Genomic DNA, 20,562 nt, shown 5'->3' with positions numbered 1-20,562 from the left:
TCCCGCATGCCCACTATACGCCTTCGCTCAAAGTCCGTCAAATGCACATACGGTTCACGTCCACGCTGTCGCGGCATGCTACCAGTGTTAAAGACTGCGATGGAGCTCCGTATGCCACGGCAAACTGGCTGACACTGACGGCGGCGGTGTACAAATGCTGCGCAGCTGGCGCCATTCGACGGCCAACACCGCTGTTCCTGGTGTGTCCGCTGTGCCATGCGTGTGATCATTGCTTGTACAGCCCTCTCGCAGTGTCCGGAGCAAGTATGGTGGGTCTGACACGCCGGTGTCAATGTGTTCTTTTTTCCATTTCCAGGAGTGTATTTTACTGACGCCATCCTACGTAGTGAGAAACGATCATGGCAATAAAATAATAGAAATCAGAGCTCGTACAGAAATATTTATGTGTTCACTTTTCGGATGTGCTGTTAGAGAGTGGATCTCTACAGAGATAGCCTCAAGTTGGTTCGTTGAACGCTCTGCCAGAAACTTAAGTGTGAATTGCAGAGTAGTGACGTAGATGTAGACGTGGCCACTATGTCTGATAATTTACTACAGTCTAGAAATCTGCAATGTATATGTACGGGTTGTCTGTACTGTGACACGACAGAGCCCTTACAATTGAGGTGTATGGCCGTAACTTGATGTGGTCGTGATCTGGAGTGCTGAGAAATAGAAAGAAACTTGTTAAATTCGAAACATTTAGCAGGATTATATTATTTTCACACATACGCGTTCTTTTTTATTTTATTCTCCTCTTCCAGCTCCTGAACGAGTGCAGTCACTCAGTGTGTACAAGAGAGGTCGCAGAATGGTTGGCTTGAGGTGGTCTCCACCACTCAACACGTACGGGGATATTGAATACTTCACTATCACGTACAGTATAGAAGACAGTGGCCGTAACAGGAAACTTATAACGGAACCGAAACGTTGTGGTGCTTGGCCCGATCTCTATTGTTATACTGTTTCTGGTCTTTCACCAGGAAGGAAATACCACTTTGAGGTAAGAAGAATGTGTACCATTGCTGTATAATTCACCCAAGAGCACGTTTTTCTTTAAGATATTTTGTCAAAACATCATTATTCAATTGCTCAAAACTATTTTAACACATGTTTCCTTCTTTCGTCTATGAATTACACCTGTCGCTCTAGGTACAAATAGTGAACTAAATTGTGCCGCTGATAATGCAAAATTTATGGCTGGAAATCTATAGCATATTGATCTTGACCCTGTAGTACACTTCTGAAATTAGTCTGTAGGTTGAGACCAGCATATGCGAAATTTGTAATACACAACAGAGCTTTACAAGCTGTATGCCGGGTAGCAGCATCAGTGGTGTTACGGTCATTGGAAAGTATTTGAAATCAGGTGGGGGCAAAACTTTTAAATTATAAATTACATTAAGAACGGAGCTCTCAAGCCAAGACTTTTCGTTTAATGTGTGACGAGCTAGGAACACAATATTATTACCCCCTTCTTCAAACAGAAGCCCTCTGTGACTCAAGAGGGAGAATACTTACTCGTGTCTACTAAATTAGGGGTACAACACTCCATTTATTTAAGGAAGAAAACAAAACGGAGTTTGCGGATACATTAAAAGGCGAGCTTCGTAGCACAAACCTAGCTTCCATTTCTGATTTATATGAAATAATAAACAAGACAAATGCTAGTCCACAAGGCCACCACAGACAAAATTGTAGCCTTACAAGATAAAGTCGAGGTATGGTTGGCTGAAAAAAAATCCTTTAACGTACTCCAGTACTTTAGAACTTTAACTTATTGGAAAAAGAAGGAGTTGACAGATATGAAGAACAACCGCACATTAAAATTTGAATTCCATGAACATGATTTATACAACTTCTGGATTTCCCTTCAGCAAGATTACCCTAACCTAAGTAAAGGATCATTGGTCATTTTGCTGCTCCTTTATACAGTACATTCGTGTGAAGATATGTTTTTTGTCAGGAGAAATATAAAAACAATGAAATGTGGAAGTCCGTGAAAATTATTCATGTGAATTTTCCCCACTACCGTGATAATATAAAAGTGATTCGTAATTCTCGTCAAGCTCACTCAAGTCAATAAATTTGTAAAAGTATAGAAAAATTTTATATCTATGAAAAGCTGTTTAATGTATAGTTTAACTGTACTTAGAAATGAAATATTTCCTTAAAATATCACTTACTAAACCAGAATGTCTTCTATTAATGTTAGTGAAAAGGTTTCTCGTGATACTGTATGAATAAGAAGGATGTCACCATGTGGAGTAGTTTGGAAAGGTCTGATTTATAGGACAGACGTTTAAGAGAGTATCATAATTTTCTAGGTGTTTAATGGTGTATGTTTCTCGTTTCACCAGTATGCATTTCAAAATAAAGGATCCTTTTTGCAGAAATTAATAATTTGTTAAGGTAATATGGGGTGGGGCAAATAAAAGTGGCCTGGAGAACACAGTTCCAGGTTACAACGAAACACTGCAGGGTAAAGGAAATACAGTGCTAACTTGACTATAGCAGGTGTTGAAAATGACAACCATTCATCTCTTGGCACTTTTGGGCCCTGGGAATCAAGTTGCTGAAGGCGGATTGAAGCTGCACTCCTGGAATTGCTGCAGTCTCACCCAAATGTTCTGCTGCAGTTCTTGAAGACTGTGGGGGTTGTTGCGATTCACCTTAGACTTGAGCCCCCCCCCCCCCCCCACACACACACACACACACAAAGTAGTTGCACACTGACGCATCAGGTGACCTGGGTGGCCATCTGGGGCCGCGACCAAACTGGCCTCTGCTGACAACTCTGCCGGGCGTGAGGATTGTGTAAACGTGATTCAAGGTCCAGTCGGCTGTATGGGCAGCTGCTCCAACTTGTAGAAAGATGCTCGCTCTCAACATCTGCTACAGTCAGGTTGCTACTGCATTTCCTTTCCTCTGATGTGTTTCTTTGTACTCTGGAACTCTCTTCTCTGGACCACACCCTATATTAGCAAACGATGCACTTGAGCTACAAGTTAGTATTCCTATATTGAATACATATGTTTACCACAATTTTTTAATACCTACACATTAAAAAGTAAGAAATAAACATATCTACAGTACACAACTGATACATATTTGTCAAAATGTAGTACAGAATAAAGGTTTCCATACTGGAGGAGATTACAGTTCTTTCATAATCAACAGTCCGACAGTACAACGAGTAATTGTGTCATCACGTTTTTCTACTTGTGTTACATTGTGGGCTGTGAAGTGACCTTAGAGGGGGGGACCGCTATCACTTTGCTGCAGAAAATCACTTGGAGGTTCTAGGAAGTAGTTTTATAGGTACGTTTTTACACCCATTACCCAGCTCTATTGATTTACTGGAATACAAATTCTCAGTCATCGAACATGTCTACTGCTATAAACACAGTTGTGGCTCTGGGCCACAGATATTATGAAGAAGGTTGAGATTTTCTGACTTTACAATATACCACATCTTCAAACATGCTGACTTGGATTCATCTCCCAATAAAAAAGACTGTTGTCCAAATCATATTTCTGCATAGCTATAATAAAGTGGATGAAAAATTATAGCTCCAGTAGAAATAGGAAAAATGACTGTGTTTGTATTTGTATGAAGCCATCGTGAGTTCATATAATGTATATGCTTCATTAAACGAACAGGAACAAATATCGAATATTTTGTTCTTACGAGAGAAATAAGCACTTCATATCACTTGATTATGGCACGATGGCACTCACGTTATTCATTGTAGATCTCATACAACTCATGTCACTGTTTTCTGTTAGCCAGTTGCATTTCAAATCTGGATTATCACACCAGTTGTAACAGTTTGTTTGTCTGTCATACAGTAAAATTAATTAGAGATGCAGCACTGATATGCTGAGAACCCTTGAGGTTTATACAGGGTGGTCCATTGGGCCAAATACCTCACGAAATAAGCATCAAACGAAACGAAAAAACTACAAAGAACGAAACTCGTCTAGCTTGAAGGGGGAAACCAGATGGCGCAATGGTTGGCCCGCTAGATGGCGCTGCCATAGGTCACACGGATATCAACTGAGTTTTTAAAAATAGGAACCCCCATTTTTATTACATATTCGTGTAGTACGTAAAGAAATATGAATGTTTTAGGTGGACCACTTTTTTCGCTTTGTCACAGACGGCGCTGTAATAGTCACAATCGTATAAGTACTTGGTATCATGTAACATTCCGCCAGTGCGGAAGGTATTTGCTTCGTGATACATTACCCGTGTTAAAATGGACTGTTTACCAATTTCCGAAAAGGTCGAAATCGTGTTGATGTATGGCTATTGTGATCAAAATGCCCAACGGGCGTGTGCTTCGTATGCTGCTCGGTATCCTGGACGACATCATCCAAGCGTCCGGACCGTTCACCGGATAGTTACGTTAAGGAAAGAGGAAGTGTTCAGCCACATGTGAAACATCAACCACGACCTGCAACAAATGATGATGCCCAGGTAGGTGTTTTAGCTGCTGTCGCGGCTAATCCGCACATCAGTAGCAGACAAATTGCGCGAGAATCGGGAATCTCAAAAACGTCGATGTTGAGAATGCTACATCAGCATCGACTGCACCCGTACCGTATTTCTGTGCACCAGGAATTGCATGGCGACGACTTTGAACGTGGTGTACAGTTCTGCCCCTGGGCACAAGAGAAATTGCTCGACGATGACAGATTTTTTGCACGCGTTCTATTTAGCGACAAAGCGTCATTCACCAACAGGGGTAACGTAAACCGGCATAATATGCATTATTGGGCAACGGAAAATCCACGATGGCAGCGACAAGTGAAACATCAGCGACCTTGGCGGGTTAATGTATGGTGCGGCATTATGGGAGGAAGGATAAATGGCTCCCATTTTATCGATGGCAATCTAAATGGTGCAATGTATGCTGATTTCCTACGTAATGCTCGACCGATGTTGCTACAAGATGTTTCACTGCATGACAGAATGACGATGTACTTCCAACATGATGGATGTCCGGCACATAGCTCGCGTGCGGTTGAAGTGGTATTAAATAGCATATTTCATGGCAGGTGGATTGGTCGTCGAAGCACCACACCATGGCCCGCACGTTCACCGGTTCTGACGTCAACGGATTTCTTTCTGTGGGGAAAGTTGAAGGTTATTTGCTATCGTGATCCACCGACAGCCCCTGACCACATGCGTCAGCGCATTGCCAATGCATGTGCGAACATTACGGAAGGCGAACTACTAGCTGTTGAGAGGAATGTCGTTACACGTATTGCCAAATGCATTTAGGTTGACGGGCATCATTTTGAGCATTTATTGCATTAATGTGGTATTTACAGGTAATCACGCTGTAACAGCATGCCTTCTCAGAAATGATAAGCACACAAAGGTAAATGTATCACATTGGAACAACCGAAACAAAATGTTCAAACGTACCTACGTTCTGTATTTTAATATAAAAAATCTCCCTGTTACCAACTGTTCGTCTAAAATTGTGAGTCATATGTTTGTGACTATTACAGCGCCATCTTTCATAAAGCAAAAATGTCGTCCAACTAAATCATTTTTATATTTATGTACGTACTACACGAATATGTAATAAAAATGGGGGTTCCTATTTAAAAAAAACTTAGTTGATATCCGTGTGACCGATGGCAGCGCCATCTAGCGGGCCAGTCATAGCGCCATCTGGTTTCCCCCCTGGTTCGATTCCTGGCCGGGTTGGAGATTTTCCCCGCACAAGTCGCCCAACGTGGCATTGACTGAAATAAGACGTGGACTTCGCCGCCCAACTACCCCGGAGGGGGACTCCCAGCAAACGCTCATTTCAGTGCGTTTGTGTTCTATGTAGAGAATGAAACACATATTAAAGCGATTTCTTACTTAAATACACAGCCTAATCAACTTATTACTGTGTGTAATTCTTTTCACTCTCTAATTATTTTGTAGTAGAACACTTAGAAATCGTTTTCAGATGAGTCTTACAAACTCTATTCTGTATGTGTCTCGTTTCTGTTGGAATTAGTGTAGAAAAACCTCCTTTATAGTGCTGAGTTTGAATGTGTGTGTGTGGGGGGGGGGGGGGGGGGGAGATGAGAGAATGAGACGGAGAAAGAGAGTGAGAAAAAGCGGGAGAGAGAAACAGAGAGAGAGAGAGAAAGGAAGATAGTGAGTGTGTGTGTGCCTCCCTCACAACTAACAAATTTCAAATTTTAGAGATAATATTTACGATGATAAAATTTTCCAACACAACATGAAGTTGAAGCTTTTATTATATTTAGGTCCAGACTCGTAATAAAGAAGTAAACATCGATGGAGAACCTGCTGGAGTGGAAGCCATCACATTAGAAGGGGGTATGATTGTTTATTACTGCCGTACTGCAATACCTTTAATATTAATTAGGTTAATGTTACTAATAGTAGAAATATCCTAGGACTCTCTACTGTAGAACACATATTTGAAAAGTGGTGAAACATTCTGCTGTTATTTGTAGTATGTTTCTCCTATTATATGGAAGTGCCGAGAATAACCAGGTTAACACAGACGATACCTGCATAAGTTATTCAAACGAGCATAATTTTCTGTCCATTATTTGTCTAGTGCTGTTTTGGCAGCCAACATCAGTTTTCGCTTCTGTTCCTGTCCATCACAAACGTCTCTATGATAAGTCAACAAATTACTTTTCGAACACAGATGAATCGTACCGAAACCCCATTTGAGGTAATCTGTCATTCATTTAAACACTGTTAAGCATCTACATCTCCATATACATACATGTATACATGTTCTACAGACCAAAGTGATATGCATGATGGACGGTGCTACTGTTGTACCACATAAGAGAGCGTCTTCGTTTTTCATTTGTGTATCTGTTGCAGGTGCAATAATTTTTTTATGCACCTGTTATTCTTCTGAGATGTACATGCAGGAAAAAAAGCCCTTAATGTCAAACAAATATAAATGCGACGAATTAGTACTGAACACAAAGCTAACGACTTACGAACACTCGTGCACCATTATTACAATATCCATTTCTCACCAAATTTCGTTTAGCAGATAAGACCTTAATAGCAGTTATCTCCATTTTTTATCCTTTCATCAAGAAGGAGTAGTAGCTAATGAAAACATTATGTATTAATAAGCAAAGAATGTGAGAGCACGGTTGTTGTTGTTGTTGTCTTCAGTCCTGAGACTGGTTTGATGCAGCTCTCCATGCTACTCTATCCTGTGCAAGCTGCTTCATCTCCCAGTACCTACTGCAACCTACATCCTTCTGAATCTGCTTTGTGTACTCATCTCTCGGTCTCCCTCTACGATTTTTACCCTCCACGCTGCCCTCCAATGCTAAATTTGTGATCCCTTGATGCCTCAAAACATGTCCTACCAACCGATCCCTTCTTCTAGTCAAGTTGTGCCACAAACTTCTCTTCTCCCCAATCCTATTCAATACCTCCTCATTAGTTACGTGCTCTATCCACCTTATCTTCAGTATTCTTCTGTAGCAATCTTCAGTATTCTTCTGTAGCACGGTATGATTATTAATTTGATTAATAAGCAAATTACAAAAACATCTTCCTCTTATTGCTGAAGATACTACACAATACAGGGTGATCGAAAACTAACTGTACACACTTCGTGGAAGTAATGTATGCATCGAAATAATACTTCAATGTTAAACAAAATTTTGTCTGAAATTGCTTTATTTCCGATTTATAATGTAATTTGTAGTATGCGGCACATCATGGCTGAGTACAGGCTTTTGGCATATCGTGTTCACCTGCATGCTGAGTGATGTTGCTTTGTGCCCTCTTCTACACTGCTCAGTTAATTCTGGCACGTGAAGCACTTATTTACGTGACTTTGGTTTGGTCCGTTGTACTCTGTGACACTGTTTTACTACTGCAGCACCAGACATGTTATGCAAATTCATTCTGTTGGCAGTTTATAGAATGCAATCGTTGCCCACTATGGCGTACTCGAACGGCCAATATGCATATGCGCCTGTACATATGCACATGCTTTAGGGGTCAGCAGAAAGCAACGCATGAGCAGCAATACGATGGTGCATGGAAATGTTTCCAAACAGCAGAGTACCAGACCAACACACTTTCACGGCTGTGGACAGGCCTTTGAGGGAATACGGCGTTCGTGGTCGGCACGGATGCAGCGGGTGCTCAGAATATCCTGGAACTGTTAAACGAAGACCATAGGCACCTGCCGTGTAAGTGCCACTGTACGGGTTCCTCGATCAATTGTTTGACACCTGCTTCGGAGACAGCAATTCCACTCGTTTCACCTGCTGGTGAGCCTCATTATCTGTGAGGGGAGCGTGAACGCTCATACCATGCACGAGTGGGCACATAATAATCTTCACGTAGTTACAGTGAGAGGCTTGAAGTTTGGTGTGGTATAGTCGACAATCGGCTACTCGCACCACATATTCTTGCGCTGCGTGTGAGTGGCAGAGTACATCGGCAGTTTTTTGGAACACGAATTGTTTGGTTTGCTTCACGATGTGCCACTCGTTACACGAACCAAGTCATGGTTCATGCGCGACAGTGCTCATGCACATTGCAGCTGGGAGACAAGAGAGGTTGCTTGTCCTGATAACTGGGTAGTTCGGGCAGGACGAGTTACGTGGCCTACCAAATCTCCGGCCCTTAGCTCTGTGGAAGTCTATGGGGCTGTGTCAAGAAGCTCTTGTACGGTGTTGCAATTGAGAATGTGGCACAGGTAGAACAGCCTAATGGTAATGGCTGTAGAAGCGTGCAGAATGAGATGAACGGAGCCAACAATATTTCTAGAGCGGTGAGACGTCGATCACGTCACTGTCTTCACCAACGTGTAAAACATTTTGAACATACTCTGGGGTAAACGTACAATACGTAGTTATGTTGAATTTCTGGTCCCTTCTTCTCGCTACCTCCTGAGAAGAATTAATTTTGCTTTGATTGTGTTGCCCTTGTGATCTCTACTACATAAAAGTGCAGGTTCAGATAAATCTTTATTTAATATTTTAGCTTTATTCTTGTGCACACCTAACACCCACGAAGTGTGTACAGTTATTTCTGAATCACTGTGTATATTCAGCAAACGATCGTATTCAGGCTAAGTGATCATCAAGTTCTGTGCTAATGTTTCTTTCGTGGCAGCACCGCAGATTCTCGTATTTTCATATTCTTGTTCCTACAGGCTCTGTGTTAACTCTGTTACCTTACAATCTCTTCAAAAAATAAAGAAACGAAAAATGAAAAACGCTTTACACCTCACCATTGCGTATTCAGAACCTCTTTGCACATTTCCTCGATGGTATATTTCGTTGTCCACTGGGATGGGCTGGGTGCGCAATTGTGTCTGTGCTCATGGAGCGTGGTGTTTGTTGAACGACATGGCCAGCTGACTCGACACGAGCGGAATTTGGAGAACACTCAAGCACGAGGCAACGGCCTTAACTCACACACAAGCAGAGATACGCATGTTGCTACAGCTCTGCTGGCTGTATTTATCTCAACGGTAGAGAGGGAGCCCACTCGACCCATGTCGGCAGGCTGTTGACGTCTGACCCCCACTGTGGCGTTGGACAGACTGACATTCGTTTTCGATGCCACCGCTTTAGTTTCCTCACATACAATCCATTCTGACCTAGCGCATTGATGGCTGATAATCTCTTGTCTTGTTCTTCGTTCCCATCTCGTTCTTGTTTCACTCTTCTTTGGGGTAACCATCCATTATCTCTTGTTCACATTCCCTTTGCAGTTTTTTGACCAGTTACTAACGTCAGCATTATTCATCCGAGCAATATCTTTTCTGAATATCGCCTCAAAATCTATGAAGCTTCGTAATGTCATCCTCATGTGTCTTCTCCACCCGACTGTTCCTTGATACAAGACAGGTCTTTTCCTGATGTGGTCCAGTTGGTAGGCAGAAAGACGACAGGTTGACTCGAGTCTTTCGTATCAGATCTGTCAAATGTCTGCAAGCCAGAGCCGTGACACGCAATGACTGTGGGGAGGACCGTCTCGACAATGTTTTTCCTCACCAGTACACATCATTTGGCGTCCCTCTATCCTTCTTTTTCTTTCACGAGCCACATATCATTTGGCGCCCCGACTCCACTTAACCTACTGCCTCCGTCCATCATGTATTAATTTGTTTCTTTCTTTTTTTTCTTTGAGTTCTCAGTCCTCTAACTGATGACCTGATGCGGCCCGTCGCGTGTTCCTTGCCTGTGCACAGTGTCCGGCTTGGAGTGGCACTTGCAACCTGCATCCTCATTTGTTTGCTGGATTTGTTTCCATCTCTGTTTACATCTACAGTTTTTGCCCTATACAGTTCCTTCTGATACCATGGAAGCTATTCCCTCATGTCTTAAGAGATGTCCTATCATCCTGTCATCATACTTCTCATTACATTTGCCTTTCTTCGTTTTACTTTCAATCCATATTCTATTCTCACTCCATAAATCTCTAATTTGTCTCCACTTTCAGTGGGGGCAGCAATGTCATCAGCAATACATATCATTGAGTTTTAATTCCACTGTTGAACCTTTATTTTAATTCCGTCATTGCTTCTTCGATGTATAGATTGAACAGTAGGGACGAAAGGCTACACCCCTGTCTTACACCCTTTTCAGTTCGAGCTCTTCACTCTTCATCTTCCAGTCGTATTCTTCTCTCTTGATTCTTGTGTTTATTGTGTACTAGCTGGGGTGCCCAGCTTCGCGTAGGGAATTGATATGACATTGTGTGGTACTTGGAATAAAAAGATAAACTTTAAAGTGTAACAGGTGGAAAAAAATTGTTGGGAGCATATTCTAGTTATATGCAATTCTTGTTTACAAGCAACATTTTTCATTTTGTTATCCAGGATATATATGTACAAACGTTTCCGGTTTCCTACTCGAGAGCAAACTTTGTATAGTTGACCATGAGAGAAGCAGGACGCTTTGATGTTGGTGCCGCAATATTTTTAAGCCTGTCCTTGGGCGCTGTTAATTGAAAAACTGCAGGCTAATTTGCTTGGGAATCGCAGTCTTTTAAATTGGAATGGCAATTCAGTAGAGATCAGTGGTATTCTGGGGATTAATAGTGTGTGTATTTTGTACTTTCCTGTCATTATTTCGGCTTCGATTATGTTATTCGATTGTTGTTTGACGATCATCCTTGTTCAATTACATAATATCTGTGAATGGAGACGTCTCAGTAACATGACTGGAGGTGCAATTTTAAGTCGAAGGTAGTATAATGGCATTCCTGGTATTCGCAAAGAGTTAAGAAATTCCGTACGATCGTGTTGCTCGATTTGCATGCTGTCTCTTTACCGACAGTTTTCTTTTGAACATTAAAGTCGATATAATCGAAAACATTATTTTTAGTTGTCAGAAATGCCTTTTCAAATAGCCAATCCGGATTGATATAGTTGTGAACAATGTTTGGATAAATTTGGTCGATCATTCCTTTTCAGCAGTGGCTATCTTACAGAAACCACGGTTAAGTTTAATGAAACCGCTCGCCTGGTCATCAGGGTACGTGTGTTGGCCTATTTTGTAAAAGCTGTTTAGCAATGCGCTGTTGTCTCACCTTTCGATAGTTCAACTCTGTAATTTTTGTTAGGCGCAATATTTGTATGTGTGGGCAGAGATGTAATTTTTTACGCATACATTGATCTCGTCTGCTGGTGCTGACTTGGGGATAACTAGAGGTTTGCGTCGAAAATCTCCTGAAAGTATGAGTAGAGCTTATCTCATCACAACAAAGTTTTTTCGCAAGTCTAGTAATGTTCTGTCCATAGATTCGAATGATTTCTTATGAGACACTGTGGATTAATCCCAGAAGATAATTTTAGCTCGCTTTAGAAGTTCACCCCGTCCAGATGCTGTTGATATTTTACATACCGGGAATTGTCCCTCGGCTATGTTCAGCGTTAGTTGTAGGGCGGAATCGGCAGTTCGTCCTCCTTCCGTAAGTGTGGCTGCAATGTCGGATGATGGCAGTGCAAGTGCGATCTACGTATCCCCGCCAGCAACAGATTTATTAGAAAAAATTTCCCGGTGCCGCCTGGTGCGTCCAGCACACAATTCCACCAGTTTTGTTGTCCATCCGGCTCATGACAACGTCGCAAATTTCCTTTTGATTGTCATTGAGGAGACGTTTGTCAAATGGTTCAAATGGCTCTGAGCACTAAGGGGCTCAACTTCTAAGGTCATCAGTCCCCTAGAACTTAGAACTACTTAAACCTAACTAACCGAAGCACATCACTCACATCCATCCCCGAGGCAGGATTCTAACCTCCGACCGTAGCGGTCGCGCGGTTCCAAACTAAAGCGCCTAGAACCACTCGGCCACACCGGCCGGCAGACGTTTGTCCCGGGCAATGTACTGAAGTGGTTCGTAGATGTTGTAGCTTTTTTCCTTTTTAATTTCGAAGTTTAGCATATTGATAGCACCTTTTCGTACTGCTTTCATCCCAAGTTCTACTAAGATCTGGCTGTTTACTGCTAAACAACCATCCTGTAGGCGAATCAGTGTTTCACTGAAGATGACATCGTTGAATTCGACGCTCAGTTCACTGTGAGCTTGTCGGGTTTGGTACAGTACGTCACCATTCGTACTCTGAAGGAGTCCCATACCTGCTTTGGATTCAGTGGGTTACGTGTTGTCAGAATTATGGCGAATACGTCTCTCATTTGATCAGCTGAGGCTGTGGGTGAGGCTTCTGGTAATGTTAATGCCCAGTGGTTGTCGTTTTCCAGCAGTCCTAAGTATTGGCCTGCTTCTCTGTACGTGAGGCGTAGGTAACCGTCAATAGTCTTGAGATCTGTAAAACTTGTTGGTCCCTCTATTTCGTGTAGCAACATCCGGAGATTGATGCGTTCGCCGTTTTATGGATTATTCTCGGTCTAGTGTGACAGTTTCATGATTCTTAGATGATCTTCTACTGGAATCCATTGTTTTAATCGTTGAAAGGTTTTTCTTGTTGTGTTCCACGTATGATAGTTAGGGACATCGACGTATAGTAATTTTTTTCACGAATCAGTCGTTTTGGCACAGTTGGTAAAAAGGTGATAATGTTGTGTTCTGAGATGGCTCGCTTGCAGTTTTTTGTGAGATGTTGCATAGCTGGCTCGCGTTCCTGTATGGGAAACCGAAAATTCACCACACTGCTTCGTTACTGTTAACATATCTTCTCATTTGGTACATGAGGATCTGATTCGTTGTTGGCTCTCTTTGTCTATTTCAAATACTGCCTTTGGTCACATTCTTACAGACATAGTTGAATCACATGTGCTTGGAACACTCTAGAAAGTATTCAGCTACCTGGAACTGCCCATTAAGTATCTGTTTCCAGTTCGTCCTGCCTCGTATTCGCAAATTTGCTGTGAAGTCACCATTTTTGGATTACCATCTTCTATATTGGGACAACCATCAACTCCAGTTTGTGTGTCGCCCAGATATAGCTTTTTTTATATTTTCCATCAGTTACACATGATGAATTGGGGTTTAATGTCCTACATGGTCCGTGAATCATGTTTTTCACTACTATGCCGTACAGTTGCGGTTCTTCTTGAAGACTGGAATACTCAATATGGATGATTTTCTCGACATCCGTTGGATGAATTCTGTCGTGTATCCGTATAAGATAGTGTGAGCGAGACAGTCCCCGCTTTTGCCATTCGATAGTGTACATCCGGCATCTGACAGTTCCAAAGACGTGGTGTCTTCTGATGACTTCAATAAATCTTATTTGCTGTTGTCGGAAAACTTGGGCTATTGTGCCGTGTCGATACATGCGGGCTTGTCCGTATCCTAAGTGTTTTCCTAGATACGACGTGTTGCATGTGAATGTTATGAAGAGATTGTGTCGTGCATATCTTTTTATGTAGGTCATGGCATCCTGAGTGTTTTCGTGCATGTGTCAAATTTCATCAATGTTTACGTCATTTATGATTGTGTCTCGATGTGTTCTTCCGTGGGTAGTTTCTTCTAATTCAGTCTTATGTAAAGCAAGCGTTCCGCTTCTACTTTTGCACACATATCTTCCAGGAATTGTTGGAATAAACGGCGAGTGATGAGAATGTGGTTGAATGTTTCATCGTTCCTGATCACTAAGAGGTAAGCATAGAACTCTTTGGAAGTGATTTTTTTGTTTGTTTAGACGCCTGTTTCAGGTTGGATTTGTTTCACATTAAAATGATTTCCCTCCTCTCCGTGCTGAAATATTAATGGCTGTTGAAGGGCAGCGTATGAACGGTGTGTCTTTGCAATGCGTTGTAGTACTTCGCTTCTTCGTTGTACAATTACGTCACGGCTTGTATTTTCAGTGTTCATGCGGTCTTTTGTCGGCTCGAATTATAACTTTACAGTCATCAGAAATCATTCCATCTAGTATTGTTTTAAATATGTGGATCAGTTGACTGAATTTGTGTAAGATCCTCTGTACATCTTGGGATACATCTAGATTTAGTCCACTGACACATGTGTATCATTGATCAGTTTGTGTTTCTTCATTTCAGATGAAATATACTTGCAGAAATTATTGGTCTACGTTGCGAAGTGTCAGTAATGATCCCATGCTGTGATAGATTTGTCTTGGATGAAAAAAAAAAAACATAATCGTTTTCACCTTTGTTAGTGTTGATCGATGTCACGACAAAAAAGTCATCTGGAAGCAGGCATTGTACGCTTTTATATTTTGATAAAGTGTTTCGGTTCTGGAGTATCCCCGGTCCCGTAATGCAAAAATTCCCACGGAGATGCTCCCGATGGGGTAATCTAATTTTTCCATGCATGCAAGAGAATTTTGGTGTTTCTCTGTTGAATTTTTTCGTTTTCAAAATTGGCAGATGTTTTTCATTTTTCTGGTTATGACGTGTATGTGTTTGTTACATTCTTTTGTCGGGTTGTAGTGGAATGCTTCATTTGTCAGTTTGTATTGTTTACTGGTCCTCGTTCGCGCTTCTCGTAGGGTGATATTTTCATGGGTGGTTTGAGTTCGCAGTCTTTTATTATAAGACTGTGTCGCAATTGTTTATTCTTCGATCCGTTCATTTCGTTGCTCCTTGGTTTCTCTGCTTCTCGCGGTGCTCATTCTTGTTCGTTGTTAAATTAAACGTGCTTCGCGATCTTCGTCTGTTTTGTTTTTTCGCTGACTTTTTCGCCATTCGGCTTCAGAACTGATAAGATCTCCTCCCATTTTACGTTTGGACATCGTCTGAAATTTAAATAAGGTACCAGATCAACGTTTAACGAACAACTACATTAAATACACACGCTCCATTTTCGATTGATATTCAGTCAGTGTATGACTTTGACGACACACAACTCTTTTTGTTTTTATTCACGCTCTCCAGTGTTTTGGAATGTTCTGGAACATTGTGGACCATTCGATGCTTCTTTGGTGATTTCTGGAATTCGCCACTGGTGGGGAAACCCCCGGGTGGTCGAACGCCAGTGTCTTATCAGTGACAAAGGGACGAACCGGAAAGGTAGTCCAGTGAGTTAATGTAAACAAACACTGAGGTGTGAGCAGTCAGAGTGATACAGTGACTGAATGTAAACCGCAAATAAAGTGTGTAACGCGTACTCAGTGTATTTTTTAATAAAAAGTTGATTTGATTTATATTATAGACAATGCTGAAACGTCAAAGAGTACAAGATATTGCCAGTCCTGAAGCCAAACGCCGAAAACAAAAAGTGAAACGTCCCCTAGGAAAACTTATACACGACTGTGCTTAAACTGACACACAATATTTTTTTTAGCGCAACGCAATCTGACTTTCAAAAATCCCTACAAAAGAATGGCCCTGACTAACATTAATCTATACCTTTCACAAATCACTTACCTCACAAAAATCTTCGTTCTCGAACTACTGCAATACATCGAGCGCCACTACTGCCAGCTAAATAAAAGATTCAAACTACGGCAGGCACTAACTACTGATAGGTATAGTTAGCAAATGAAAGATTTTAATAGAGAACAAACAGTGTATTTACCTTAATAGTCAAAATATATATGGTAGTACATGACATCCAGTCTTACAAATTACAAAACTCCGCCATCTCTCTCCCCACGTCCACCACTGCTGGCGGCTCACCTCCAACTGCGCAACGCTACGCGCTGTTAGCATCCAGCTGCCTCTGCTCAACACTACAATGGCAGACAACAATGCAAACTAAACACACACTGCACACAGCACAGCCAGTGATTTTTCATACCGAGCGCTAAGCGGCGTTACCAATAAGAAAACCTAAACAGCCTACTTACAAAAGAAGAGCGAAAAAATTGAACAGACGTAGAGTTGAACAATCGAAAGGCGAGACAACAGCGCATTGCTCAACAGCTTTAACAAAATAGGCCAACACACGTACCCTGATGACCGGACGAGCGGCCTCATTAAACTCAACCGTGGTTTCTGTAACATAGTCACTGCTGAAAAGGAATGATCGACCAAATTTCTCCAAACATTGTTCAGAGCTATATCAATCCGGATTGGCTATTTTAAAAGGCAATTCTGACAACTAAAAATAATGTTTTCTATTATATCGATCTTAATGTTCATAAGAAAATTGTCGGTGAAATGAAAATATACAAATCGATCGAAATGATGGTAAACGTCGAAGAAACTCTTTGCAAGCACAAGGAATGCCATTACACTACCTTCGACTTAAAATTGGACCTCCGATCACACTACTCAGAAATGTCAACTTACAGAAACTCTATAGTGGAACAAGTATGATCGTCAAACAGCTATCGAATAACATAACCGAAGCCGAAATTATGTTTGGAAAGTACAAAAGACACACACCATTTTTCCCCATAATACCACTGATCTCTACTTAAATTGCCACTCCAGTTTAAAAGACTGTGATTTCCAAGCGAATTAGCCTACAGTTTTATAATTAACAACACTTAAAAATATTGCAGCATCAAACTCAAAAAGTCCTGCTTCTCTCACGGTCAACTATAAATAGCTTGCTCTCGAGTAGGAAATTGGAAAAATTTGTGCTTATATATCCTGAATATCAAAATGAAAATGTATATAAAATGAGTGTGTGAATTCCTAAGGGACCAAACTGCTGAGATCATCGGTATCTAGACTTACACATTACTTAAACTTACTTATGTTAAGAACAACACACACACACCCATGCCCGAGGGAGGACTCGAAACTCCGACGGGAGGGGTTACGCAGTCCGTGACATGGCGCCTCAAACCGCGTAGCCAATTCACGTGGGTGTTGTATATGAACAAGTATCGTAAATAGAATATGTTTTCAATAAATTCTTTTACCTGTTATACTTTAAAGTTTATCCTTTTATTCCAACTACCACATAATCTCATATCAACCCTTTCAGCGCAGCCGTGTCCTCCAATTATTTCTGGAATACACAAAAGTATGGGCTCTTGGAAAAACCGTGAGAAGCAGCTCTCAAACTAGTGACCCTCGGAGTGGGTCGTTTCCGCTGCAAATTATGACACATCTCATGTATACAAATCTTTCTTCAGTCATCGGCTGCCCTTTCTGTACAGTGACAGGAGGGTCTGGGGTTTCCCGAGCCTCATCGGCCCCACGTCGGTCGGTCACAGGTCGTCACCTCGTTCAGCGACACGGCCGGCGGAACCTGCGCCTGCTCCACAACTGCGTCTGTCTACATGACTCCTCTGCAGTTCCCACTTCAGTACACGGCAGAGAGTCCATCAAACCATATACAGACTCTTTCGGGCGCCGATGACCGCGCACTTGAGCGCCTCACAAACCAATCATCATCACTGACTACTTATGGACTGTTCCAATTGTGAATAGTATTTTAGAAAGATGATCACTTAACGCAACCTCTGATTCCACTCCTTCTGTAGGTGGAATTAAAAACATTTAAAAAAACTTTCGCCTTCTCGGGGTAATGTTGGTAATGGAAATTTCGTCAAAAGATCCTGCCGGCACGAGAAGCGCCCTTTTTCTTTTTAGTGATTGGCAGCGCAAGGCACGTATAATATCCGTGTCACTACCTCGCCAAATCACGGTAATAAAGAAGGATCTGACCTTCCCTCGACTGCATCGACGTCAGACATATCCGATATGCACTCCATACCGCATAGCTGTACTCCAGCACAGGACGCACAAGGCAGTTTTTTTTTTTTCATCATCTACGTGTTTTCAGTAAAACGTTGTTTTCGGTTCGCATATCTCAACAACATGTCGGTTGGGTTACAAATTTAAGTTATTCTTAATTGTAATCCCTAGATATTTAGCTGAAATGACTGCCTTTAAATTGTGTGATTTATTGAGTGGCCGAAATTTAACGGATAACTGTTCGTACTAATGAAGATGACCGCACAGTTTCTACTGTTTAGAGTAAAATGCTGCTTCTCGCAACCTTCAGATCTCTTTTTCTATATAATTCTGCAATTGGTTTTGAAAATTTGGTGAGTTTAGTAGACGGCAAACAGTCTGTGAGAGGTACTGAAATTGTCTCCTAAGCCCGTTCGTATAAAAGCAGGAAAAGCAGAAGGGCTACAACACGATTTTGGGACAGACATCTTTTACTAAATTACTATGAACAGTTTTTCTGTCACGGTAAATCACTAACCCAGTGCTACAACCAAGGAGATACTCCACAGGCACATAATTTTATTAGAAGCTGCTTGTAACAAATTGTGTCAAATGTTTTCTAGAAATCTAGAAATATGCAATCAGTTTGAAATCCCCTGCCCATAGCACTCATTACTTTTTGCGGATAACGAATCTCGAGCGAGCTGTGGTATATGGCTGATACCTATGGAGTTATAACATCAGTACAATCTGAAAGGATCCTAACTGGTATAGAACCTCTCCGTTTGTCTTTAATAAGCGATTTTAGTTACTTCGCTACATCGAGGATATATACTTCCAAGTTAGTCGTGTTGAGAGCTAGTCTTGATTCGAATTCTAGAATATATACATCGACTTTGTTGGTGAAGGAATTTCGAAAAAAATGTGTTTAGTAATTCTGTTTCAAGGGAACTGTCATATGTGTTATCGCACAGTGAAGATCTGCACTGTGTCTTGCCGCTGGCTTGCTGTACTTTCTGCCGCACTCTCTTTTGATTTTCTGTTGGGGTTCGAGATATGATTTGGTCGAGGACACTATTTAAAGCATCTCAAAAAAATGGTTCAAATGGCTCTGAGCACTATGGGACTCAACTGCTGTGGTCATTAGTCCCCTAGAACTTAGAACTACTTAAACCTAACTAACCTAAGGACATCACACACCTCCATGCCCGAGGCAGGATTCGAACCTGCGACCGTAGCAGTCGCACGGTTCCGGACTGCGCGCCTAGAACCACGAGACCACCGCGGCCGGCAAAGCATCTCAAATGAAGACAGTGCTACATTTAGAGATTCTGTCATACATCGCATTCTTTACAGTTTCGCATCCTTTGCCATTGATTCTGCAAGTTTTCTGACTTGTTTTGTATAAGGGGGGCCGGGGGGGTTGTCTTCTTCCGTTGCTTACAAATCTTTTTTCGTATGAGCCCCTCACCTGCTGTTAATACTACTTCTCCGAATCAAAATCAGATATATTTTTGGTGCACAACGTTTGGTAAGGATGAATAGTGTTTCTTACGAAGGTGTCAAGCAAATTCTTATCTAATTTTTTATACAGATACATTATACGTTCATTTTTGGTGGGTTTGGATTTTACGGTATTCGTCCCAGTACAACGACCCTGTGGTTACTAATCCCTCAATCCCTCATAATATTCCCCATTTGATCAGGATTATCTGTTGCTAAGAGGTCAAGAGTATCATCGCAACGATTTACAGTTCATCCGAAGTAATTACTCAAAACTATTTTAAAGCGTTTAGCACAAGTTTGGCCGTTGTATTGTGACTATTACTGATTTTACACACGTATTCTTGCAAACATTTCCATGGGAAGACTTAAGTAACCAGTTATAATTATATCTGTAGGGTACGTATGGGAAATGATGCACGTATTACGCTTCATCATTCCAGCAACAAGGTCGTCTGAGTAATTTGAACCAATTATTAATTTATTCTAACTGTTATGTATAGCCTCTTCTCATACTAACTCACAACAACTATTGACTTCATTTTCATTAAAAGGAAACTATTTCTAACGGCAAGAAACATGCCACAACCTGCTGAATTTAATGTCCTTTCTGAACACCAATACGTCCTTTGTAAGAACTTCAGCTGCAATTATTTCTAGCTGTTGCCAGCTTCCAGAACTTCTAACGATCTGAAGTCCAGAGATTTCTATTAGGACCTTGAAGCTCCTGTTCTTTCTTCGACAAAGCCACGACAGTTGACAACTATAACACCATTCGTTCATATATCTATCGTCATCCTGTGTCTTGCCTGCACGCACTGAGACTGAAGCCCCCTTTGTACTTTCCCGATACTCTCTAATTTAAGAATCCATCCCATCCACTCTACACAGCCTCCACTACCCGCGTAGATGATTTGTGTGCTCATGCACCACCGTCCTACTAAACTAATCTGGACACCCCTCGACGCAATGGCGTAAGTCAAGGATCAACAGCCTCTACGGTTACCA

At 41.6% G+C, this 20,562-nt stretch overlaps 1 protein-coding gene across 3 annotated transcripts in view; it reads left to right on the top strand.

Annotated features, from left to right (window-relative positions):
* Positions 1-20,562, top strand: part of LOC126278137 (uncharacterized) — a 500,725-nt gene that overhangs the window by 437,532 nt on the left and 42,631 nt on the right. For 2 of the 3 annotated variants that reach the window (XM_049978028.1, XM_049978027.1), the window contains exons 21-22: positions 765-1,003; positions 6,283-6,355. The exons of the other annotated variant lie outside the window; for it this stretch is intronic. In XM_049978028.1, coding sequence (XP_049833985.1) covers positions 765-1,003; positions 6,283-6,355 — 312 coding nt within the window. The remainder of the gene's footprint in view (positions 1-764; positions 1,004-6,282; positions 6,356-20,562) is intronic. 3 annotated transcript variants of the gene reach the window in all.

This window comes from Schistocerca gregaria, chromosome 6 (assembly GCF_023897955.1).
Source record: "Schistocerca gregaria isolate iqSchGreg1 chromosome 6, iqSchGreg1.2, whole genome shotgun sequence".
NCBI lineage: Eukaryota > Metazoa > Arthropoda > Insecta > Orthoptera > Acrididae > Schistocerca > Schistocerca gregaria.
Note: the sequence above shows the minus strand (reverse complement) of the source record. Positions and strands in the feature narration are given on the sequence as shown.